Consider the following 21,485-nt stretch of genomic DNA (forward strand, 5'->3'; position numbering starts at 1 on the left):
ATTATGTAAATTGGTTAAGAAATGTTTTGGAGGAATTCAATCCTCATTTTTTATCATTCTTGAGTAGTCAAGCATTGTAATTAATATGAGTTTTAAGTCTCATGTGCATTGGCGAGGTATGCACTATTAATAATAGGATGATAATTTCACACACTTCATTTTACCTCTAACATACCCTTTCAAATTTTTATTAATTATTTGCTCTTTTCAAGTATTTAGATAAATACAAAGGGATACTACACAATTCGGGTCCAAAAAAGTAGAACCCCTCCAAATTTCCCAACTACATATATAAATGATAACCTTTTGGCAATTGTTTTTTTTTTTTTCAGTTTAAAAATAAGTTTTATATTTGTTTTAGATCTAATTACATATTTTTTAATTAAACAAATTCAAAAATAAAGAAAGAATAATTAACCACTCACAAAGTGAGTTCGAAAATTCATTTAAAACGTGCAGAATTACCATTATGTACCTATTTTGTTTGGGTAGTTGTTCGATGTTCTTCTCTAACAAAGTGAGGGTAGTATAGGAATTTTAACAGTTTCACCATCTTTGCTAAATTAAAAAAGTGTGTAGGAGGTAAAATGGAATGCGTGAAAATTACCACTTTTAATAAACATAAAATTTTGTAAATGGAGCATATAGTAAATTGACGAGGATTTGTTAAGGAGCCAAATTAGTTCTTAATATCAAGCTATCTCAACAAGTAAGTTATAAAGTTTCAACTAGCCAAGACCTAAATATGCCTTTTCTCTAATATATTTTTTAGTGTATCGGCAAAACAAGGATAATAACTTCTGCAATTCGGGTCATGAAAAATAGCAACCCTCTAATTTTTCCAACTATATAGAAAGGGGCGTTTTTATACAGGCACCTCATGTTTCAATTTCTTTGATTAAACATCTGTTCCTTTTAGGAATTTGATTAAATTTTTTTTTTATAATTTTATTAGAGGTATGTTTGATTATTGGTACGCTTGATTTTATGGTACATTTGTACATTTTGTTCTTGGTACATTTAGAATCTAAATATATCAAAAGTTGATACGCTTATTTTCAAACGTACCATAAGTTTTAATACATTTTTTATATAACTATACGTAAAATTTTAACAAATTAATAAATTTTTCTTACGAAAGTATTAATGACCTTTTAATAAAGAAAGAGACTAATTACATATGATAACAGAAATAAAAGGTTACTTTTTTTTATAATGATAGTGAAGAATTAGTTCAATTAATATTTTTAATAAAAAGCCACGAATTTAAATTTTCTAGATTACGGAAAATTGGAATTTGGTTGTTAGCTAATTTAAGTGGATATATATAGAAAAAATGCTAAGTTGTCAATTGATCAAAGCATCTTAATCAAATTTTATAAATGAACAAATGTTTTGTCTAAACAAGTTGAAAAAAATGCAGGGGATTCTAATTAATATCCTACATATATATACTAGCCCTTCTTCCAACTACATATATAAAATATGCAATTCGGGTGTAGCTGTTGTCTTTTTAAAATTTAAAATTTAAGTTTTATTTATGTTTTAAGTCTAGTTACATATTTTTTTAATAAAAAAATCAAAACCAGAGGAAGAATAATTAATTCCCCACGATGTGCGCTTGAATATTGATTTAAAATATGTAAAATTACAATTTTATTTGAGTAGTTGTTCATTATTCTTCTCTACTAAAGTGAGACAATATAAGGATATTGAAAGCTTCACAAGATGGGCTAACCTTCTAGCTGCGCTTCTGCCTATTTCAACTCGTTAAAACTTATTCGTCTTCCACAAATTCGAAGTTGGTGGTAGGTTTATCGAAACTAGCTTTAAAGGGAAATGTATGTTAAACTATTAAAAATTGTAATGTTAAGGAGATTAAATTTATAAACAAAATTTTGTAAATTAAACGATATGGAAGTTGATGATTGCATTATGATCTATGCGTTGATAAACGTATTCATTTTTATTATTGATACATCATTTTATTTACAAATTTTATGTACAAATTTAATCTATCTAGCATTACCTTTTTTTTAATATTTTAACATACATTTCCCCTTCAAGCTCATTCCGACAACCTTAACACTAACTTTGAATTTATGGAAGATGAATAACTTTGAAAAATGGATGATTAAAAGATTATTGCTATATTTAGCCTCTTGTCACACATATATGTGTGTCGTATTTTGATTTTTTATATTAAATTATGTTTTTTAGGAGATATTTTTGAAAAAAATGAAGCAACGCCATGACACCGGAAACGTGGTTTTTTTTTTAAATTATTTATTTTGCTTAAGATTTTAATTTCATTCAAAATGTTCTAAATTTACTATTTTGTCTCTCACTAATTACATGTAGTATTTTAAATCTCTAACTAGCATTTGGCTACACATTTTATGTGTATGAACACATTTTTTTTAGAAAATGAGAAGGAGAGAGGGAGGGGGAGAGAGAGAGAGAGAACGGGGGGGGGGGAGTGAGAGGTTTTTTTTTTTGTTTTTTTTTTTTTAATATTAGAGGTATTTTAACATTATCTGTAGGTGAGGATTTAATAAAAAACAGTAAAATTTGGACCTGTGAAATTATATTATTGCCCATCATTTTTTTTTGTGTGATAGAAGACTAAGTTGTTTTTTCACCTCTTATTGTTGACAAAAAGGATTTCATTAATTAATAGAGATTATTGGACGGTATTTTATAGTATTTTGAAAACTTCACTTTCTCCTTCTCATTTTATATGTAGAGATAAGGATAATGCTAAGAGACACAATTTTTAAATTAAATTTACAAATTAAATGATGTGTCACAAATATGAATTAACATTTAATTAATAATTTAATCATCAATCACTGTATTATTTGATTTACAAATTTGATTTAAAAATTTAGTCTATTCAATATTATCAGAGAGATAAATATCACCAAGATTCCGATGGGCTTGTTTTTCAAAAGAGCAGCTGTCTCGTTCGAATCCCACATCTCAAACTTTAGTCCCTTATTTATTTCCACCCACAAATTCATAAACAAGTTTTGGTTTTGGAGGTTAAAACTCAAATTCCAAAAGAAGGAAGATCGGAAGATAAACATGCCTTGCCTTTACATCTCCACAAACGTCACCCTTGACGGAGTCGACAGTGGTTCCATCTTTTCCGAAGCCACCAAAGCCATCTCTGACATTACCGGAAAGCCCGAAGACGTAAGCTCTCTCTCTCTCTCTCTCTCTCTCTCTCTCTTTCTCGCACACACAGAAAAAAACACAACCGATGTTGGAGATGGGGCATCAACAGTTTGCACCATTTGTTAGTTTAATCGCAGTTGCTATATCGTCATGTAGAGAACGATAGGTTTGACTTTTGTTTGCAACGCAAAATAGGTAATGTTTGACTGGCCTATGTGATTAATTATTTCTGGAGTCTAGAAAAAAAAAACCCACTAAACTAGCTTTTGGTCGATCAACAGTGGGATTTGATCTGGGTTGGGTATTTTAAATATATATATTTTTGATTCATCAGCTTCAAAATATCATCTGTGTAAAATGGTAATTTCTGGGCTGTGTTCGTTGATCTGCCAAGTTGGAAAGTCAACTCAAGCAGATGGGGATGCCATGTCCAAATCTGAAGGAATAAGGGGAGTTTTGATGGTTCAGAAATGAGAAGCTATCTACACCTCAAAAGTCTCTGTGTGAGTATCCCAAGCAAATAATTTACTTTCACGCGTGTAACTTTGCTGATGATATGATGTATTACTTACTGATTGTGGATGTCGTTGTAATAATTTTCCCGAGTGTAAGTAAGTTTTTCTCCTGCCTTGACCAAAAGCCTTCTGTTCAAGGGCTGCTGAACTATATATGTTCACTCTGCTGGTGATTTTTTATTTTTCCTAGTTTATTTATTTATTTATTTTCGGGGGCAGGAAACTGTCTGTGGCAGTGATTGAAGGGTCTCTAGTTTACATGGAGATTAGGGTTTAAAATTTTATAAGCCAGTTGCTGTCTGTTGACATAATATAAAGCACTGGAGTAGCTGTCCATTTGGTTGGAATCCCACTACCTTCTTTCCGGATCTTTAGAACTTTACTCAATAATCAGTACTGCTTACACATATATGCCTAATTTGACTCGCAACCACTAATCTTAACTAGGGTTGTACTCGAGTCGTCCACGTGCGAGTGGTTCAGTCTCGGCCATGTGGGCTCTATATTGCATCAATAATGATTAGGAGTTATTCACTCGCATGTGGACGACTATACTTAGCATTTCTCGAACCCTTTGTATGTTTAATTGTTGAACTTCTCTTTGCTTGCACAGTTTGTGATGGTCTTACTTAAGGGATCGGTGCCCATATCATTTGGCAAGAGTACTACTATACCGGCAGCATATGGGGAGTTAGTAGCAATGGGCGGCATTACCACGGCAGTGAAGAGGCTACTGATCGCCACTCTCGGCACGATTTTCGAGTCCAAGCTTTCGATCCCAAAAACTCGATTTTTCCTTAAAGTTGTTGATGTAAGCACTGCTACAGGATCTAAACTGTAAATGAAAATTTCTAATGTTGTTCTCCAACAAAATAAAGGAGAGGCTAATCTGATCGATCTGTTGTTTTTATGCACGGTGTGAACTTGTGGTGCGTAAACTCGACAGATGAATCATGAATTTATGTACAATTCCAATTATTTTCTTGTGAAGGAATAAAGGATAGTGAAGTTAGGACACAGAAAGGAGAGGCCATGTCTCCATTTCTTTTTCCAGTCCTGTAATAATTTGGATGAATTTGACCAAGTTGGAATGATGCTTGACCTTACTTTTTTTTTCATGTCATGTACGCAATAGACCAATTTCAATTTCTTTTCATAGGGGGACCATATAGATGAGGGTTCTCCAATAAATCATAGACACAAAACTCAAATTTGGTTTTGATCTCAAATCCAATGGTTATAGAAGAGTTCCAGTTTGTTTAGGATTACTTTTAGAATGATTAGAAATGTTTTATGTTAATTAAAAATATTGATGCAATCTTGAATCAACGTAAATTCGACTGTAAATTACATACACAAGAACACAACGATATATTGTGGTTTACCTCAAGTTGGGGCTACGTCCACATTGGTGTAAGCCCGGTTTTCACTATGTAAAATGAGGGTTACATTGTACATAGAGATTTGGTACTAGCTAGGGTTTTGTCATCCTCCTACAGTGAGGGTGAAGTATCCTTTTATAAAACAAATTTTTTCTCCCCTTTTATATAAGTGAGATCCAATATATGGTACAATAAATAATATTCTAATTATGTTTGCAAAAAAACTTAAAAATAATTTTGCATCGTAGAAGCTCCTTCCGAAAAGCACATCTAGAATGTGCTCCCAATTGCTTTTTTCAAAAAGCACTTGCACTTGAATTTTAATAAATTTTTGAATGAGTTTATACCAAAAGCATTTTGTTCCAAAATGCTTCAAAAAGAAGTAGTCCCATACGACATCCAAATGGTGGAATCATAGATGAAAGAGGGAAAGGGAATTTTGATTCCCACCCATATGCAGATTTTAGGGAGTAGTAGTTTTCCACTCTATGAGGAGGGTTGTGTCCTATCATTATCACCGACCATTCACATATCGCTTGTGACAAACTAACATGTCAAATTGTACACCAAGAGATGATATACAAATCACATGTGAATGAAATTAAATACAATAGGCGACTGACATTTGGTTCGAAAAGTCGAAAAAACTTAAGCATCTTTATTTTAGACTTCAATTATCTATACTTCTGGAACTCAAAAACGTGCAAAACTTTGATACAAGTAAGTCGTGTATGTTTGCTATGAATCTGGAAATTTTCACATTCATTGGACAAATGAGCTATGTTTAATGAATTTTAGGTACATGTCGTTTTCTGAGTTTTTAATACAACAAGAAGTCGTTTATTTGGAATTTTAAAGTTTCATTGGTAGTTTCTGGATATCTGATTTAATGAGTTTAAATTTTCTTTTGTCTGACTCTTTTTTGTTAATAATTTACACTCTTAAACTATCACCTTCTACTTTTTGTTCCTCTTAATCTCACACCTCGAATTTTAGAATGATTTTGAAGTGTGATAATTTCAAACGCTAGAATTTCTCCATATATTCAATTCAACATACACCATACGTAAGGAGAGTGCTGAAAGTATTTCATACTAAATCATGAAAGTTTTGTATTAGTTTTTGAAAGATCTTGGACAACTTCATCGATTGCTTATTGATTTTGTGTAAATGCTTTTTTCACTTTGTCCATTTTTATCTCTTTGAGCTAGCAAGGTCCGGAATATTCACTCGTGGATGTGTCGGGCCATTGGGACGAATCTTAACCCAAAGTCACTCTTCGTAAACAAATATTGAGCGCAAGTGGCTCTTTACCACAATGGTATAAATGTGTTGAGTTCTTATATGACGACGTGAGTTCAAACCCTGTTGAAGGCTAATCTAACAAAATCTATTGTTTGACAAAAAAAAAAATGAATATCGAGCAGAAACCTTTAAGGTATGTTTGGTATCCTTCTAGAATCTAAAATTTTATTTTAAAACTGAGTACCAATAATTTAGATACATTCATTGTTATTTTAACTAAAAATTGAATATAAGAAGTATACTAAAGACCACTTAGTACTACAGTTTACTGATATTCATCAACTTGTAAGTGAAAGATCTTAGATTTGATTCTCGCCAAAAATGAATTTGAACCACATTATTGCTAGTTCATTGTGAGACTAATCTCAACCCATCTTCCTAGTATAAATTATATCGTTTGTTTAAAAAAATAAAAAAATAAAAAAAAATAGAAAGGAGGATGCTAGAGAGGGCCTTAGATTTTGGAGCCCTTACTCTCGTCGCGTTTCGGACCCGCTTCTCAGCCCAGAAATGCAAGTACTGGAATGGGCCCAGAGTGAAAACATTAGGCCAGGCCCATAAGGGCATTTTGGGTAGTTGAAAAGTGTGATGTTTACACTGATATTTTTCTCTCACACATAAAACAGAAGGGTTTACTTACCAACGCATTTCCAGAAAACAGCCAAAGAGTGTGAGTGACTCCGGGAAGACGAAACGATGCCGTGCCTGAACATTTCAGCTAACGTGAACCTGGACGGCGTCGACACCTCCGCCGTCCTCTCCGAAGCCACCTCAACCGTCGCCAAGATCATCGGCAAACCCGAGGCTGTACGACTTTGTCCCACTCTCTCTCGAGCACACACATTTACATACTTTAGAATTTTTGTCCCAAATTGGAAATTTTATGTATTGATGTGTTGCTTTTTCAAATTTACGTTTATTTATTTCTGCTGAATTAACGGTAAATTTTCTAAAACAGAAATAGGATGAATGTTTTTGGTAATTTGCAATATTTTGTTGAGAATTTTGGGGGATGACTGAGTAATTTCTCTACTTGTAGGATGTATAACTTGAACACTCGGAGAAAGGGTAAATAATACTCAGTAAGTTGAACCTGTTAGAGATTGTGGATTTTATTTTATTTTTTTTGGTTTTATTTTGTTTTGTTCTGTTTTTGGAGATAATGTAGTTCTTAGGGATTGTTTCACAAAATTGGAGAATCACCAATGCCTTTTCAGCGATTTGACTAGACCCGATAAGCTAGACGCTTCACCTACCCGACCACAGAGAGAATAGAACGAGTTGCTCGGATAAGGGAGCAACTCGAGATGGATGCAAGATCCTTTCTCCTGCCCCTCACTTAGAAGAGAAAGAAAAGTTCTTTTTTCATTTTGCGCTAACGTCGAATAATCTTGGGGTTTAGGCCTGCCTGTAATCACTCATCTAAAGAACTTTTAAATTTTGCTAAACACTCTAGAAGTGATTTTGGCCTGCCCGTAATCACTCCCAAACTGTTAGTCATGGACGAGGACAATTATAGAGTTAGGAGAATGATTTTCGGACTCCAGTTTTCTCCTCTGCACAACCTGGTTATTTGTGTCCATTGATTATCCTTTAATTTGTTCAATCAAAACGCCGTAAATAAGCAGGGCGTGTAGGAGGAGAAAAAGGTAATTACTTCCCTTAACTTTTAGCCTCATAGGCATGCCTTATTGATGATAACTTCAATGTCGTTTTATTCCTAAATTAGATGATAAAACAGCTATTGTTCTACTAATATTGGATGCGAGGTTCATAGTGACTTACTGGGGTTAAACTTTTTACCCTTTGGTTGATGGTGATTGTGTCGAACACATATGTAAACTGTGTTCGTGTGTGTTGATATGCAGTATGTGATGATTGTTCTGAAGGGATCAGTACCCATATCTTTTGGCGGGACTGAGGAGCCAGCTGCTTATGGGGAGTTGGTCTCCATTGGCGGCCTGAATCCTGATGTGAACAAGAAGTTGAGTGCTGCAATTGCTGCAATTCTCGAGACAAAGTTGTCCGTGCCCAAGTCACGATTTTTTCTCAAGTTCTATGACACCAAGGCAAGCCACCATCTCGCCTTTTTAATTTTCCATAGAAAGGGGCATTGGCATCTGCATGTGCTTCTTCTCATTGCATTCTTCCTGCTTGTTTAGGCCCACCAGAGTCAAGAATATGCACAGTGTTTGCATGCTTTACACCAGAACTAGATCATGTAAATAAATCTCTACTGTTTAAAACCCCGAGCATTGCTCCTGTTGGCCTTTCTCAAGAATCAAACTCATGTTTAGTAGCCATTTATTCCACTTGTTGATACGTTTAATGATTCCGATGTTTGCTATTCTGCAGGGTTCCAACTTTGGATGGAACGGGTCTACCTTTTAGAGTACGTGTTACCATTTGAACAGTGTCTTAAATTCGCCATGAACTTTCAGACAGCTTTATATGTAAGTGGTGATTTCATGTTATCGAAGTACTTTGAAATCATAGACTAGTTTATTGTCATTTTCCGTATGCGTGCTTAAGTAGAACCTAATGGAACTATCAAAGGCTTGTTGTATTCTTCGATTGGCGTAAGTTGTATTGAGCTGGTAGTGATCAATGATGTTATGGAACCTGTAGTTGGCAATCAGGGTGTTATGTTCATCCGTTTGGTGTTTGCATAACTGCGTTTATACTTTGTGAATTTTTCACCGTGGTTAATTTGTGGAATTGTTAAATGTCGTGTTTGGAGCCTTGAGTTGAAAATCTGTGTAGCTAAATTGCATTGGTTGGCATATGTAATTGTATTAGTTAGGATTGTTCTTTCGTTTGTTTTATACAAACTCATGTGCGGTTATCATGCGAGTTGTGAGAAAGTGGCACCACAACCTCCTCCCTCCCCTTGGTGGTCAACATCGCCTAACAAATTAACAATTACTTACATTGCACGATGTCAAATGCTTTTGAAAATATTGTCTTACAAAATTAATGTGACAACTTTTTATATGGTGCACTTAATGTGGTTTAATAAAATTCATCAATATGACAACCTGTATGTACTTCTTTTTCTTATATAAGCGATAGTGGGAGAGATGAAACCGTACGGATCTTAGATGTTTTTACGGAGAAAAACATCCTATAACTAGCGTAGCTCTCTCTAGTCCACCCTAGACCGATCCCCCTCTCACCTAGATCCTTTAACACGCCCAATACTTGGCGTCTGCTTAAATACAAGGTAGATGTTTTTAATCAATTGAGCTACGAAATTTTATTCGATATGTATGTCAACATTTGGGTTGAAATCGAATATATATCTTATCGTTATTAAATGATGTTCTATAGCAATGGTGGAAAGCAATTCTTTTTTCTTCTAACAATTAACTATCAACTCGATTAAAATAATAATAACGGTAAGTAAGTAAATAAAAACAACAAAATAGAGTGACGATTGAGACAATTTAAGCAGTTTTTTTGAGTCAAAAGATTTGGAAAGGGATCTTCTTTGGATTCCTTTCAACAAATTCATCAATCAGGGTCCTTGAAATTTGATCAAACAACTAAAAACTGGAATCTCTTTTAAAAATTATAATAGCTTTAACTGTTGGATCAAATTTGAAGAATTCGAATTGATGGATTTGATGAAAGAATCTGGAGGGTAACCTTTCCAAATGATTTACGCGGTTGAGCTTGAGACCCTGGAAGTAAACATTAAACGGTAAGAAGAAGAAAACCACCTTTCACCAATGGGATAGTCAAAATATTTTTCACCTGGTTTCCGTCGTTTACTTTCCGTCGGCGAAACGTAACGACGACGCAAGTTGAACCGTATAAACTCGTATTTCCATCCACCTTCCTTCTCTTCAAACTTTCAACCTTCCACCTCACAAGTCCCCCTCCTTATTTAACCAAACCCCCTAAATATTTTCCACAAATCCCTCCAAAAAGTTATCAGAGAGATCCGAGACAGAAAACCAGATCCACCGACACCACAACGTAAAATGTCGACTCCGACAGCCCCGCCGATCCTCCCGGTATCCACAACCGCAACAGCCACTGCCGCCGGCGGAGGGACGGCTCAGTCCCAGGCCCCGATCGCTACCCCGGCCTTCCGCGCATTCATCAACAACATCTACGACACCTGCCGCAACGGCCTCGCCCAGCGCCGCCCCTGGTCCGAGCTCCTCGACCGATCTGCCTTCTCCAAGCCGGAATCGTTCTCCGACGCCACCGTCCGCGTCCGTAAGAACTACTCCTACTTCCGCGTCAACTACCTCGCCGTCCTCGCCCTCACCGTCGCCGTCTCCCTCGTCACCCACCCGTTCTCCCTCTTCGTCCTCCTCGGCCTCCTCGCCGCCTGGCTCTTCCTCTACCTCTTCCGCCCCTCCGATCAGCCTCTCGTCATCTTCGGCCGCACATACTCCGACACCCAGACCCTCTGGGGCCTCATCGCCCTCTCCGTCTTCGTCGTCTTCCTCACATCCGTCGGATCCGTCCTCATCTCCGCTCTTGCCATCGGTGTTGCAGTTGTCTTCGCTCACGGCGCCTTTAGAGTTCCCGAGGACCTCTTCCTCGACGAGCAAGAGCCTTCCGCCTCCACTGGCTTCCTCTCCTTCCTCAACAACGCCGCATCCAATGTCGCTGTTGCCACATCCCCAGCCGTCGTCGCCGCCGCTCGCGGTTGATCTGATCTACGTCCCCACATTGTGATTGGATAGCGCACAAGACGATGATGGTACAATAAATTTGAAGCATTTGTTCTATAAATATATATGTAGGGTGAATTTTCTTGGCGAATTTGTATGGATCTGTGTACCTTCTTCGTTCTGATTTAGATAGAAAATTCATGTTTTTTGATGGTTCTTGGTATATCTATCAATCAAACTTTTGTCCCTTCGTTTCTTCATTTGGTTTTGTTAAATACAATTTGTAATTGCTACAGATCTATGATATAGTTCATTCTTTTTGGCAGTGTGCATCTTTTACTATACAGCTTGTTTGTAAAAATCTCGTGGCATTGGATCTTTTGTGATTATCTCTAACACGAGTTTCAGATCTGTATGCTTCTCGGTTCATTTGTTAGAACTAGTGAAATTTTGTTTCTTCTACAAATTTAGTTCAAATCAAACGCTCCTGAATCGGTAGTGATCTCTATGTTTCTTGTTGTTTAGCAACAGCAACACTGTTGGCAATTCAGTTGTGCTTTGGTGAGGACTTAGGAGAATGCCCGTGAATCTAATATATCAATAGCTAAGTTGTCCGAATCAGGTTTTGTTTAGTTTTGCAAGCATTTGAGATGCCATTGCTGATACCTGGTCGTTTTGATGGTTGAAACTTAGGCGTCGTTCTCATCCATATCGTGATGAATTCTTTCCTTGGTTGTTAACTGTCCATGGAGTAGACTAGCAAGCACCAGTTTCTTTACATAATCTCCATGACTTCTGTAAATCTTAGATAAGAACAGTTTCTATCATCTGTGACGTTGTTCAAGTTAACCATATAGTGAGTGTTGAATCGGGCATGGGCTTATGAGAACCCGTGAGCGTTTCTAACTATTGCACTTGAAGCTAGTTTTGCCTCTATGAGTACAATGGATGGATTGCATCAGGTTTTGACCTGAGAGAACTATTTTGTGTTGTTTATGTTAGTTCCTATCCTTTGGAAGGATTTAAGTTCGGTCCAGTTTTCTTTGGTTCTCCGTCGGGTTGCAATTTACTGAGCTACTTTCATTAGCAAATTATGTGTTGCTCGAGTCTTCGACTGTCCTCGTGCTAGCGGATTCATGAATGATTTTCTGCTGCAAAGAGAAACAAAAAGGGTTGATACTCGTCCTACTATTCTTCATACAAACTGATGGTATTGTGATTAGTCCGGGGATAGTCGTCGGATTATTTGCATTGCTCCCTCCATCAAATTTGTTTTGTTTTGTTTTGGTTTGCAGAGTTTAAGGAATTGTACACCAGAACACGGTACACCAGATTTTCTTCTGGGTAAATAATCGGACACCAAAAAAATCCACAAATAAGACCACTTACGAGCAACAATAACCAAGCCATATTTAACTAAATGGGGCCGGCCGTAAGAATTCTAGAACGTCATTGTGCTTGGTTTTGAGCCAAGACTGCTTACGAACATTTAATAGAAAACATATGTAATGAATTGGAGATTAACTAGACAATAAGTCGTATATAAACCACGGATTTTTCGAGCTCTTTTATAAATTCTAATCATTATGACCATGATTACAAGAATCACCAGATTGTTTCTTTAAGTTTCCCAGGATTCATTGGTCCTGAATCAATCTAGGACGTCTCGAACAAAGGCTTTCAACTTTCCACCAGAGGTTATTATGGTCATTTTACGGCATGTATCAAGTGATAACACATTGCCCTTGGATGCCAAATGTGCCCTACGAAATATAGCCGTTGGAGAATCTTATAACTCTTTTACCTAAGTGAAGACCAAACTCCAGGTTTTTCAACCGTAACCGTTATATGGTGGAATTCCACCACAGAAATAAAAAATAAAAATAAAAAAATAGCCGTTATCTGATAAACAAAGGATGATGAAGAACTAGTCTTTCGATCCCACCCAATCTCTCCTGCCTGACCTCTTTACATTATTTTTCTTCCTTGCTCACTCAGATCTTCACATGCTCCAACTGCCTCAATTATTTCTGCCTCCTTATTTATCTTCCATTTCGTTTCTTCCTCACTTACAAAAATATACTTCACACCTTGAGCTCAACCCGAAAACGATACCTTCGCTTCTCCCATCGTTTTCGGGTTTTCTAGAGCTTGTTTCGTCCAACTTCTTCGATTCTTCGTAGAAATTGCGGTCCTTCGATGTTTATGGAATATAAGTCCTTCTTCATCCATGCCTTGCTCTTTGTTCATCTTTTGGTTGTCACTTACCGGCCTGTTTCGGGCCAGCGAGGGAATGATGGAATGATTGTGACTCAATCCGATTACCAAGCTCTTCGAGCTTTCAAGCGTGAGCTCATTGATTTCACCGGCGTTCTGCGCAGCTGGAATGATAGCGGACGTGGAGCCTGCTCAGGCGGGTGGGCAGGGATTAAGTGTGTGAACGGACAGGTTATTGCAATCCAGCTTCCGTGGAGGAGACTCGGGGGCCGAATATCTGAAAAGATTGGGCAGCTGCAAGCGCTTCGGAAGCTCAGCCTGCACGACAATGTCTTGGCTGGCCCTGTCCCCTTGTCTCTCGGCTTCCTTCCCAATCTCAGAGGGGTTTACCTCTTCAACAACCGGCTTTCGGGGTTTGTCCCGCCTTCTATTGGTAACTGCCCTCTTCTCCAAACTCTTGATTTAAGCAACAATTCGCTTACTGGCACGATTCCTTCTAGTCTTGCAAATCCTAAGAAGTTGTTTAGACTTAATCTGAGCTTCAACTCGCTTTCGGGTTCCATCCCAACAAGTCTCACCAAATTCCGTTCTCTCACCATCCTTGCCCTCCAACACAACAACCTATCTGGTTCCATACCAGGCACTTGGGATGCTGGAAATCGAAATCTAAGTTACCAACTTATGATCCTGACCCTCATAATCTGATTTCCGGAACTATTCCTAGTTCTCTGAGCAAATTGGGTTTTCTTCAAGAGATTTATCTGGACAACAACCAGATTTCCGGGACCATTCCCGAAGAAATAGGGGAGCTCACAAGGCTCCAGAAGCTAGACTTATCCAACAATGCCATCAATGGAAGCTTTCCTTCTAGCTTTTCCAACCTCTCCTCCCTTGTTTCGTTGAACCTCGAGGGCAACCACCTCGATAACCAAATCCCGCAAGGCCTGGAAAGGTTGCAGAACCTCTCAGTGCTCAACCTGAGGAAGAACAATTTCAGTGGCCACATTCCAGCATCTGTTGGGAATATCTCTGGAATCTACCAACTGGATTTATCCGAAAACAAATTCAGTGGTGAAATTCCTGCTTCACTTTCCAGCCTTGCCAATCTCACTTCGTTCAATGTCTCTCACAACAATCTTTCTGGCGCCGTCCCTTCTCTGCTCTCAAAAAAGTTCAATGCCAGCTCTTTCGCGGGGAATCTTCAGCTGTGCGGGTACAGTGCTTCAACTCCGTGCTCTTCTCCCCCGCCTCAGATTCTTCCATCTTCTCCGCCAACGGAGCAGCCTTCGAAGAAAAAGCATCACCACAAATTTAGTACAAAGGACATAATTCTCATAGCGGCTGGTGCCCTCCTGGCGGTTTTGCTTCTACTCTGCTGCATTTTGCTTGTTTGTTTGATCAGGAAAAGGTCTGCTTCAAAAGGAAAGAATGGTAAAACCGCCATGAAGGCCGCTGCTCCAGGGGGCGCTGCTAAGGCAGTTCCTGGTGGCGTTGGAGTTGAATATGGCGGTGAGGCTGGTGGGAGGCTTGTTCACTTTGATGGGCCATTTGTTTTTACAGCTGATGATCTGTTGTGTGCCACTGCTGAGATAATGGGGAAGAGCACATATGGGACTGCATACAAGGCGACATTAGAGGAAGGAAACCAAGTTGCAGTGAAGAGATTGAGGGAAAAGACAGCGAAAGGTCAGAAGGAGTTTGAAATGGAGGCTGCAGCAATTGGGAAGATTCGCCACCCGAATCTCTTGGCTCTGAGGGCTTATTACTTGGGACCCAAGGGAGAGAAGCTTCTCGTCTTCGATTACATGCCTAAGGGTAGCCTTGCATCCTTCCTTCATGGTAAGTTTATTCATCGATGCTCATCAACTTTTCTAATTCACATTATTCATATATCAGAAGCGCTATTGGTTTTAACCCCTTAACCATCTTGTTTTTGTGATGTATATTCCTTGTGCAGCTCGAGGGCCGGAAACCATCATTGATTGGCCAACAAGGATGAACATAGTGATTGGCATCACGCGTGGACTATGCCACCTCCACAACGAGGAGAACATTGTACATGGAAATCTCACATCCGGCAACATTCTGCTTGATGAGCAGACAAATGCTCACATTGCAGACTTTGGCCTTTCACGCCTCATGACTGCAGCCGCCAACACCAATGTGATTGCCACTGCAGGAACCCTCGGCTACAACGCACCTGAGCTCTCAAAGGCCAAGAAGGCCACAACAAAGACTGATGTGTACAGCCTTGGGGTGATCATACTGGAGCTCCTGACAGGAAAATCCCCTGGAGAACCGATGAACGGCATGGATTTGCCACAGTGGGTGGCTTCGATTGTGAAAGAGGAGTGGATAAATGAAGTTTTTGATTTGGAGATCATGAGGGATGTGCCAACCATTGGTGACCTGCTGCTTAACACATTGAAGTTGGCTCTGCATTGTGTGGATCCATCGCCGGCTTTGCGGCCGGAAGCTCAGCAAGTTCTGGAGCAGCTGGAGGAGATTAAGCCTGATCAGCCAACTGGTGGTTCTGCAGAAGAAGGAGCAGAAGTACCACCAGCAGCAGGCAGCAGCAACTGAGTAGAAAAGGGTTAATTACTTTTACTTGGGATAAATGTGGGTTTTATAATTGTCAGTTAATTTGTTGATAGGATTTGGAGGAGATATAGATATATTCTTTGGTATATGTAAATATAGGTTTTAATTATATTGTTTGATTCTTTTTGTTTCAAGCTGTGTTTCTGTTAACAAAGCAGAAGAATGAATAATCATTATAAGAAAAAACATGGTTATGTGTTTAACTATTTTCACTCATTTTCCCATTTGTCTCTCTTCCAACCAAACTTAATTTCTTGTGAATCTATGAGAAAAGACAACACATTCGCACACCACAAAAAACCCTAAAAACTTGACTTATTACGTAGCAAGTATTCACTGATACCGCTCAATTTTGTCTCCATTGAAGTGATGGAAACATCGCTCCATCAGTCCATATATTTCAAATTCTAACTTGATCCCATAATGCAAATCGAGTGAAAAAGTTATTTAATAGAGAAGAGAATTGTGACACACATAAACTACACAAAATATCATCGTTAAATGAAAACAAACACTTCACATTTTAAAACATATTTTTGTATACTTATATGTATTTAATACGATTATTATCTGATCTCTGACAATCGGATATAAATTATATAAATATATACAAATAAATAAACCAGAAATATAAAAAACCATTTTACATTTTTTTTTGGTAGGATAAATAATAATAAATTAATTAATTAAGAAAAAATTACTTTACAAACCAACCTGTTTCGTGCGACTCTCTGTCTCTGTCAACTAATCTGCTCATGCAATGGAAGACCATTCCATAGACAAGGTAGCAATATCCGGCCCGGCCCTAGCCGCCACGATCCAACGCTTCTCCACCTCCTCACGCTCCGTTGACGGCCTAATCTTCGGCCACGTCAGCCACATCCCCCCTACCCTTACCGACGACTCTCCCAATTCCACCTCCTCCGCCACTCTCATCGCCACCATCACCGCCTTCTTCTGGTCCGCCTCCATGGACAAGGTAACGATTTCACAATATGGCTACCCTAACTTGCTCTTGGTCACCATGCACCCTCTACGAAAATTTAAAACCTCTTCATTAATCTCATTTTTTAATGGTTGTATAAATGTTGCCTTTGTGTGGAGTCACAATGTGTTTGAAGTTGGAGGTTGAGTAGCACCGCAAATCAATCATTTGACAACAAGCATAGATATTTTAAGTCGTCCCGCAAAATTCAGCTTTTGATGTCTACTTTTGTATTCTTGATTTTCTTTTGGAATCAGTGAATATCGTTCATGGTAAAAAAATGAAGAGTAATTAAGTTTGTCTTGGTATACTAGATAGTATTCTTAACACACTGATATTGAGATTCAACCACTTGTATTATGACACTTTGTATACTAGATAATGTTCTCGACACACTAAAAATTTTCTCTTAAAATTACAGATTTTAACTTTTATGAAACCCAATGAGTTCCACTTCCAAAACTCACGTGTGGGCAATTGATCTAAGCGTTTCTGTACATTTTTCCTTATTGTAAAGTTGAAAATATTCTTGACAGAAAAAAATAATAATAATAATAATTGAAATTCAATTTTCCTTTCTTGGATATTGAGATTGAATTAAAAATATTGAAAAAAAATGATAACATCTAAAAACACACACACACACACACAGAGTAAAACTAACAATTTATTAATTTATAAAGGAGCTCTTGAGAGGAACAGCAACGTCCCCGTTACAAGATTGTTTTAACTGCTAGTAGTAAAATGCTGATAACTACAGAAAAAAGGGTAAGTCGATAAGCGCCTAAACGTTAAGCGGATGAGCAAATCTCTAATCTCTTCATCTAATTCTAATTGTATAACTATTTCCATGTTGATTAGGTCATAACGTAGGTGGGGATTAACGACCTACAAGTGTAGGACACTAGGTGTGGTCTCACCTCGTTCACATTTTCGGCCCTCTCGATATGAGAATCTCCCCGTAAGCGGTCCTCTGTTCGACTCTTATGACATCCCGGGTAGCCAGAACTGCGAAGAGTTATACATTATGATCCCGTCTTAGTTTCAAACTAGGTTAATATGTTAAATGTTACAAATCATAGCAATTAAAAAGGAGCACATAACGTACGGACAGGTAAGTACCACAAGTTTTGTAGAATAGCATAGCTGATTCTTTCCGGTTCCTTCCTGCAGTTAGGTTGTCCAGGGATTCGACCCGAGGAGCTCCCTCAGTCTCAAAATGTGATTTCAGAACCCTGCAATCATTTAAATACAAGAGGAAAACGCAATCAGGCAACCGAAACTGGAAGTTACTTGTTCACCAAGCAAATGCAGCAGATCTCATAGGCGACCTTACCTTCTGATAGTATCGGTTGTTTTGTCAAGCGGTTGTTCCATGATCGGTTTTTGAGTTTGAGTTGGTCCTGTTTCCACCAAGAGTTCTGCAAAAAGGAGTTACAATGGTGATTGAAATCCTACTGAAAGGAAAGAAGTTAACCACCACGGCTTTGGTTGCTGCAACAACAGGAAGGAGTAGTAAGGTATAATATACCTTGATCAAATGCCGGGCCTTGCTCAGGTGACCTCGACAACTCGAAATGTACATCGGGGTGACTCATTTCCAATAGTGGTTCAAGTCTAATGTTGCCCCCGGATGCTGAATGAGGCCTTTTCTTGCCGGATCTGTCCACAGCCAGTACTTCATCACAGGATTTAGGAGAAGCAACAAATCTCTAATTGCATGTGACATCTCATGATAATTGTCCAAAGAAAGAATTCATGAAACATTTTATAGCTTTGAAAATCTTAATATATTGGTTGATAAAAACATTTTACTAACCGTCCTGAATTGCCTTCTGAAGGAATTGCCTGCCCTGATGCTGAGCTCGGGATGGATCTTACGTCATCTGTACATTTGAATGAAGCAAGGAACTGATTAGAATATCACTGAATATGTTTGAAATGCTTTAACCAAAGATCCAAGGTATGAAATGTATTAAACAAATTTAACTGTACCAGAATTTCCAGGCGTGACCATTGGATTAGTATCATTTCCCGCTAAGCCAATGTTCTTAAGGTTAGCTGTCAGTCCATCCATGAATACACTTGCTGGGTCATTCTTGCCTTTTGTCACACCAGAACTTGGCCTTTGCTTATCTATGGAAGACTGGGAGCCAACTCCACTATGAAAATCTTGAAAAGGCTTCACATTTTAACACATTTTAACTTGTCAGACATGAGCTTAATCAGTCTTTTTGGAAATGAACAACTAATAGAAGGTGGATTGGCTTACGTATCCCATCGGACCATCAAAGTTTTGTCTCTCAGGCGGTATTGGTGACAATGGTCCTGGGGGCAGGGGTGAAGAGGTTCGTCCTGCAGACACAGCAATAATTAGGTGCTATTTCTTCTTTTTCAATTATTATACATGAGGAAGTTCTCGAAACGAAATAACAAGTACTGACCAGCAGGAGACTCATGGGGAGTTGGGACACTTTTCATCCACATATCAAGGAGAGGACGTGGATAATATACGTTTTTACTTCCAGTTGTAAATAAATCTTCCATTAGTACTTTAGGTGGCAGGTCCATGAGGTTAGCTATCTTCATAGTTGCCATTACATCTTTGCGCTGTAAACATACATAGTATAAAACATTGGCAGTTATAGTTTGTACTTGGTAACATAGAATCCAACAGTTTTTTCAACAATTTTGAAATAAAATTTATGCTGCGTTAATGACAATCGAAAAGTAACCCATCCTAGTCCCTTCGACTTGAAGTTAGTATGTACGCATGTAGTCTCACCTGCCTTAAATAGATTTGGCTTAAACTGATGGATACACCTTAGAGATCAGGGACAAACCTTCCGTTTTCTTGCATCTCGTGATAGATCTGAAGGATCTTGGAGCCAAGATTGATATACATGACCAGGAATGATTGTTTGTTCAAAATCCATTCCAGATGCTTGCTTTCTTGTTTTCCTTTTTCTAGTCCCCTGTCTCTCTTGAACCAGCTTCATCTACAATCCAAGATTGATTAGTTTGCAGTTAATTTTCCAACTTTAGAAGATGTGTTATATGAAAACATGATATTTACTTGCTACCTGTCTAAATTCCTTGCTTTCATATGGCTGATTGGCCTGGTGATCTGGATGTTGATCATCTTGGATTGTATCAGCTGCAGGAGGCCCTGAGATCAGGAAGAATTTCATGCTTGCAATTGTGTAAATTAAAGTGGACTTGTATCCTACTTCCAAATTCATCTAAATTTAGAAATTTAGAAATTATTTAATAGGTAAAGGGATGATCTGACCTTCCTGATATTCATCGCGAGGAGGTGAAGGGGGTATGTGAATGTGTGTGTGCTCTCCTGACGTGAAGTTAACCTGTGTCTCTTCATCCCCTTCGATCTCAAATCTTCCATCCACATAGAAAACACGTAAGACCATGATTACAACTTTAAAAACATGGGGTTTTCATGTAGGAGGATTGAAACACGTCTCACCTCTCCAAGCGATTGTACATAAAATGATCAGCTTGAAATGGATCAAAGCGTTCAGGTAAGGTGATATTCTCGACATCAGCTGAATGAGAGTAACTTGTGTTAGCAGATAAGCAAGCTTTGGACATGTGGACAAAAGACTCAAACCTAAATTACGAAGAAATCAGATTAGAAGAATGATACAACCTTGGTAGAGTTGCGGAGCTGGATCTTCCTCCCCTGCTGCGTTGTTGTTAACATATTGTTCATCGACACTATCAAGCCGCTGCAAAGAGAGACAATAGCTCAACGAGGCAATGCAGCGGGTTCAATCAATTCAGAATGTTTTGTATGCAGTTCCTACATAGGCATCTTCCTATCATACACAAAAACTATAAGGCATAATACAACAGTGGAAAAGAACACAATTCGTCCTTTCTAATGTAACACGAGCCTTGGCACATCGCCATAGAAACAAAAAGTTTAAATTAGTGTCATAACTGGTAGTATAGCTTTCCTCAAACGGAAACTATGGCTCATTTGGGAAACACTTTTAAATGATTGAGCGCTTTTAGAGAAAATATTTTTAAGTTTCGTAAATTCATAAAACACAAGCAATAAAAATAGTTCAATAATCAGGACACATAAACTTGACCCATCATTTAAATCTTCTACTCACAAACCCTATTCAGGTAATTCTTCAAACACCTTTCAGACACTATCAAGTGACAGGCACATAGACAGTTTCCCCTGATTGACAAAAATACCCTCAATGGACCATCCATGAGAGTCTGAAATGTAGGTAAATGTTGTACAAAAACCCGGAGAGGTTCGACATTTTACCATAGCAAAATAGGAGGTTTGCTGAAACTGCATGGAGGCGCTGCGGCCGTGGGAAAAATTAAGCATTCCTTCAATTTCTGTGTCTTCATTCTCAGGCAGCGTAATAGCTTCCTTTCTGCAGAAAAAAAAGGAGACGACAAAAACCCACATGTCAAATGACAATCCTGCCCCTCCACTACAAATGTCACTCTAAACTACGCCGCTGTTTCTAAAATACGCCGGTTCTGAAACTTATGGTAACTTGGAGAAGAAGAAGAAGCAGCGGGGAGGGACCCACCTGGCCTGAGATCTTCCTTTGGGGAGGACGGTGGGGTCCCCAACAGGTTTCGTCTTCCATGCTTCGTTTAATTCGACCTACAACAGCAC

General features: G+C 38.3%; 5 protein-coding genes across 6 annotated transcripts; 4 read left to right on the top strand and 1 right to left on the bottom strand.

Annotated features, from left to right (window-relative positions):
- The first annotated feature begins 2,932 nt into the window (after window positions 1-2,932).
- Window positions 2,933-4,810, top strand: LOC125476770 (macrophage migration inhibitory factor homolog). Its single transcript, XM_048583280.1, has 2 exons — window positions 2,933-3,198; window positions 4,309-4,810. The coding sequence occupies exons 1-2, from the start codon at window positions 2,935-2,937 to the stop codon at window positions 4,534-4,536; spliced, it is 492 nt and encodes a 163-aa protein (XP_048439237.1). The 5' UTR covers window positions 2,933-2,934; the 3' UTR covers window positions 4,537-4,810.
- Window positions 4,811-7,027: 2,217 nt separating this feature from the next.
- LOC103962144 (macrophage migration inhibitory factor homolog) lies at window positions 7,028-9,128 on the top strand. 2 transcript variants are annotated; one of them, XM_048583525.1, is made up of 4 exons: window positions 7,028-7,189; window positions 8,251-8,451; window positions 8,545-8,603; window positions 8,738-9,128. In XM_048583525.1, the coding sequence occupies exons 1-3, from the start codon at window positions 7,079-7,081 to the stop codon at window positions 8,596-8,598; spliced, it is 366 nt and encodes a 121-aa protein (XP_048439482.1). In that variant the 5' UTR covers window positions 7,028-7,078; the 3' UTR covers window positions 8,599-8,603; window positions 8,738-9,128. The 2 variants fall into 2 exon arrangements, with proteins under 2 accessions (XP_048439482.1, XP_009373089.2); XM_009374814.3 differs by lacking the exon at window positions 8,545-8,603.
- Window positions 9,129-10,309: 1,181 nt separating this feature from the next.
- On the top strand, window positions 10,310-11,338 carry LOC103962143 (PRA1 family protein B4). Its single transcript, XM_009374813.3, has one exon. It carries the CDS (start codon window positions 10,369-10,371, stop codon window positions 11,050-11,052), a length of 684 nt encoding a protein of 227 aa, XP_009373088.2. The 5' UTR covers window positions 10,310-10,368; the 3' UTR covers window positions 11,053-11,338.
- A 1,159-nt stretch (window positions 11,339-12,497) lies between these two features.
- On the top strand, window positions 12,498-16,047 carry LOC103962135 (probably inactive leucine-rich repeat receptor-like protein kinase IMK2). The gene is given in 3 exon segments (XM_009374806.3): window positions 12,498-13,920; window positions 13,923-15,069; window positions 15,188-16,047. Coding segments are annotated over 3 exon segments (2,481 nt in total). The 5' UTR covers window positions 12,498-13,212; the 3' UTR covers window positions 15,814-16,047.
- Window positions 16,048-17,474: 1,427 nt separating this feature from the next.
- Window positions 17,475-21,434, bottom strand: LOC125476953 (sister chromatid cohesion 1 protein 1). Its single transcript, XM_048583658.1, has 14 exons — window positions 21,120-21,434; window positions 20,484-20,562; window positions 20,301-20,379; window positions 20,109-20,212; window positions 19,900-19,985; window positions 19,660-19,815; window positions 19,261-19,426; window positions 19,089-19,171; window positions 18,812-18,998; window positions 18,636-18,702; window positions 18,348-18,478; window positions 18,153-18,237; window positions 17,939-18,051; window positions 17,475-17,824 (listed from the first exon to the last, which is right to left on the bottom strand). Exons 1-14 carry the CDS (start codon window positions 21,267-21,269, stop codon window positions 17,742-17,744), a joined length of 1,569 nt encoding a protein of 522 aa, XP_048439615.1. The 5' UTR covers window positions 21,270-21,434; the 3' UTR covers window positions 17,475-17,741.
- Between the last annotated feature and the right edge of the window lie 51 nt (window positions 21,435-21,485).

This window comes from the organism of the source record quoted next, unplaced genomic scaffold, assembly GCF_019419815.1.
Source record: "Pyrus x bretschneideri cultivar Hongxiangsu unplaced genomic scaffold, Pyrus_bretschneideri_v1 Contig2, whole genome shotgun sequence".
Taxonomy (NCBI): domain Eukaryota; kingdom Viridiplantae; phylum Streptophyta; class Magnoliopsida; order Rosales; family Rosaceae; genus Pyrus; species Pyrus x bretschneideri.

Bases quoted from the DNA above. Each gene is read 5' to 3' on its own strand.
- LOC125476770 (XM_048583280.1), top strand. From the start codon at position 2,935: ATGGGCTTGTTTTTCAAAAGAGCAGCTGTCTCGTTCGAATCCCACATC. The intron at 3,199-4,308 runs GTAAGCTCTCTC...TTGCTTGCACAG, and splicing joins TTACCGGAAAGCCCGAAGAC to TTTGTGATGGTCTTACTTAA.
- LOC103962144 (XM_048583525.1), top strand. From the start codon at position 7,079: ATGCCGTGCCTGAACATTTCAGCTAACGTGAACCTGGACGGCGTCGAC. The intron at 7,190-8,250 runs GTACGACTTTGT...GTTGATATGCAG, and splicing joins TCATCGGCAAACCCGAGGCT to TATGTGATGATTGTTCTGAA. The intron at 8,452-8,544 runs GCAAGCCACCAT...CTGCTTGTTTAG, and splicing joins TCAAGTTCTATGACACCAAG to GCCCACCAGAGTCAAGAATA.
- LOC103962143 (XM_009374813.3), top strand. From the start codon at position 10,369: ATGTCGACTCCGACAGCCCCGCCGATCCTCCCGGTATCCACAACCGCA.
- LOC125476953 (XM_048583658.1), bottom strand. From the start codon at position 21,269: ATGTGGGTTTTTGTCGTCTCCTTTTTTTTCTGCAGAAAGGAAGCTATT. The intron at 19,816-19,899 runs GTAGCAAGTAAA...CTTGGATTGTAG, and splicing joins AAAGCAAGGAATTTAGACAG to ATGAAGCTGGTTCAAGAGAG. The intron at 18,052-18,152 runs GTAAGGTCGCCT...AAATGATTGCAG, and splicing joins ACAACCGATACTATCAGAAG to GGTTCTGAAATCACATTTTG.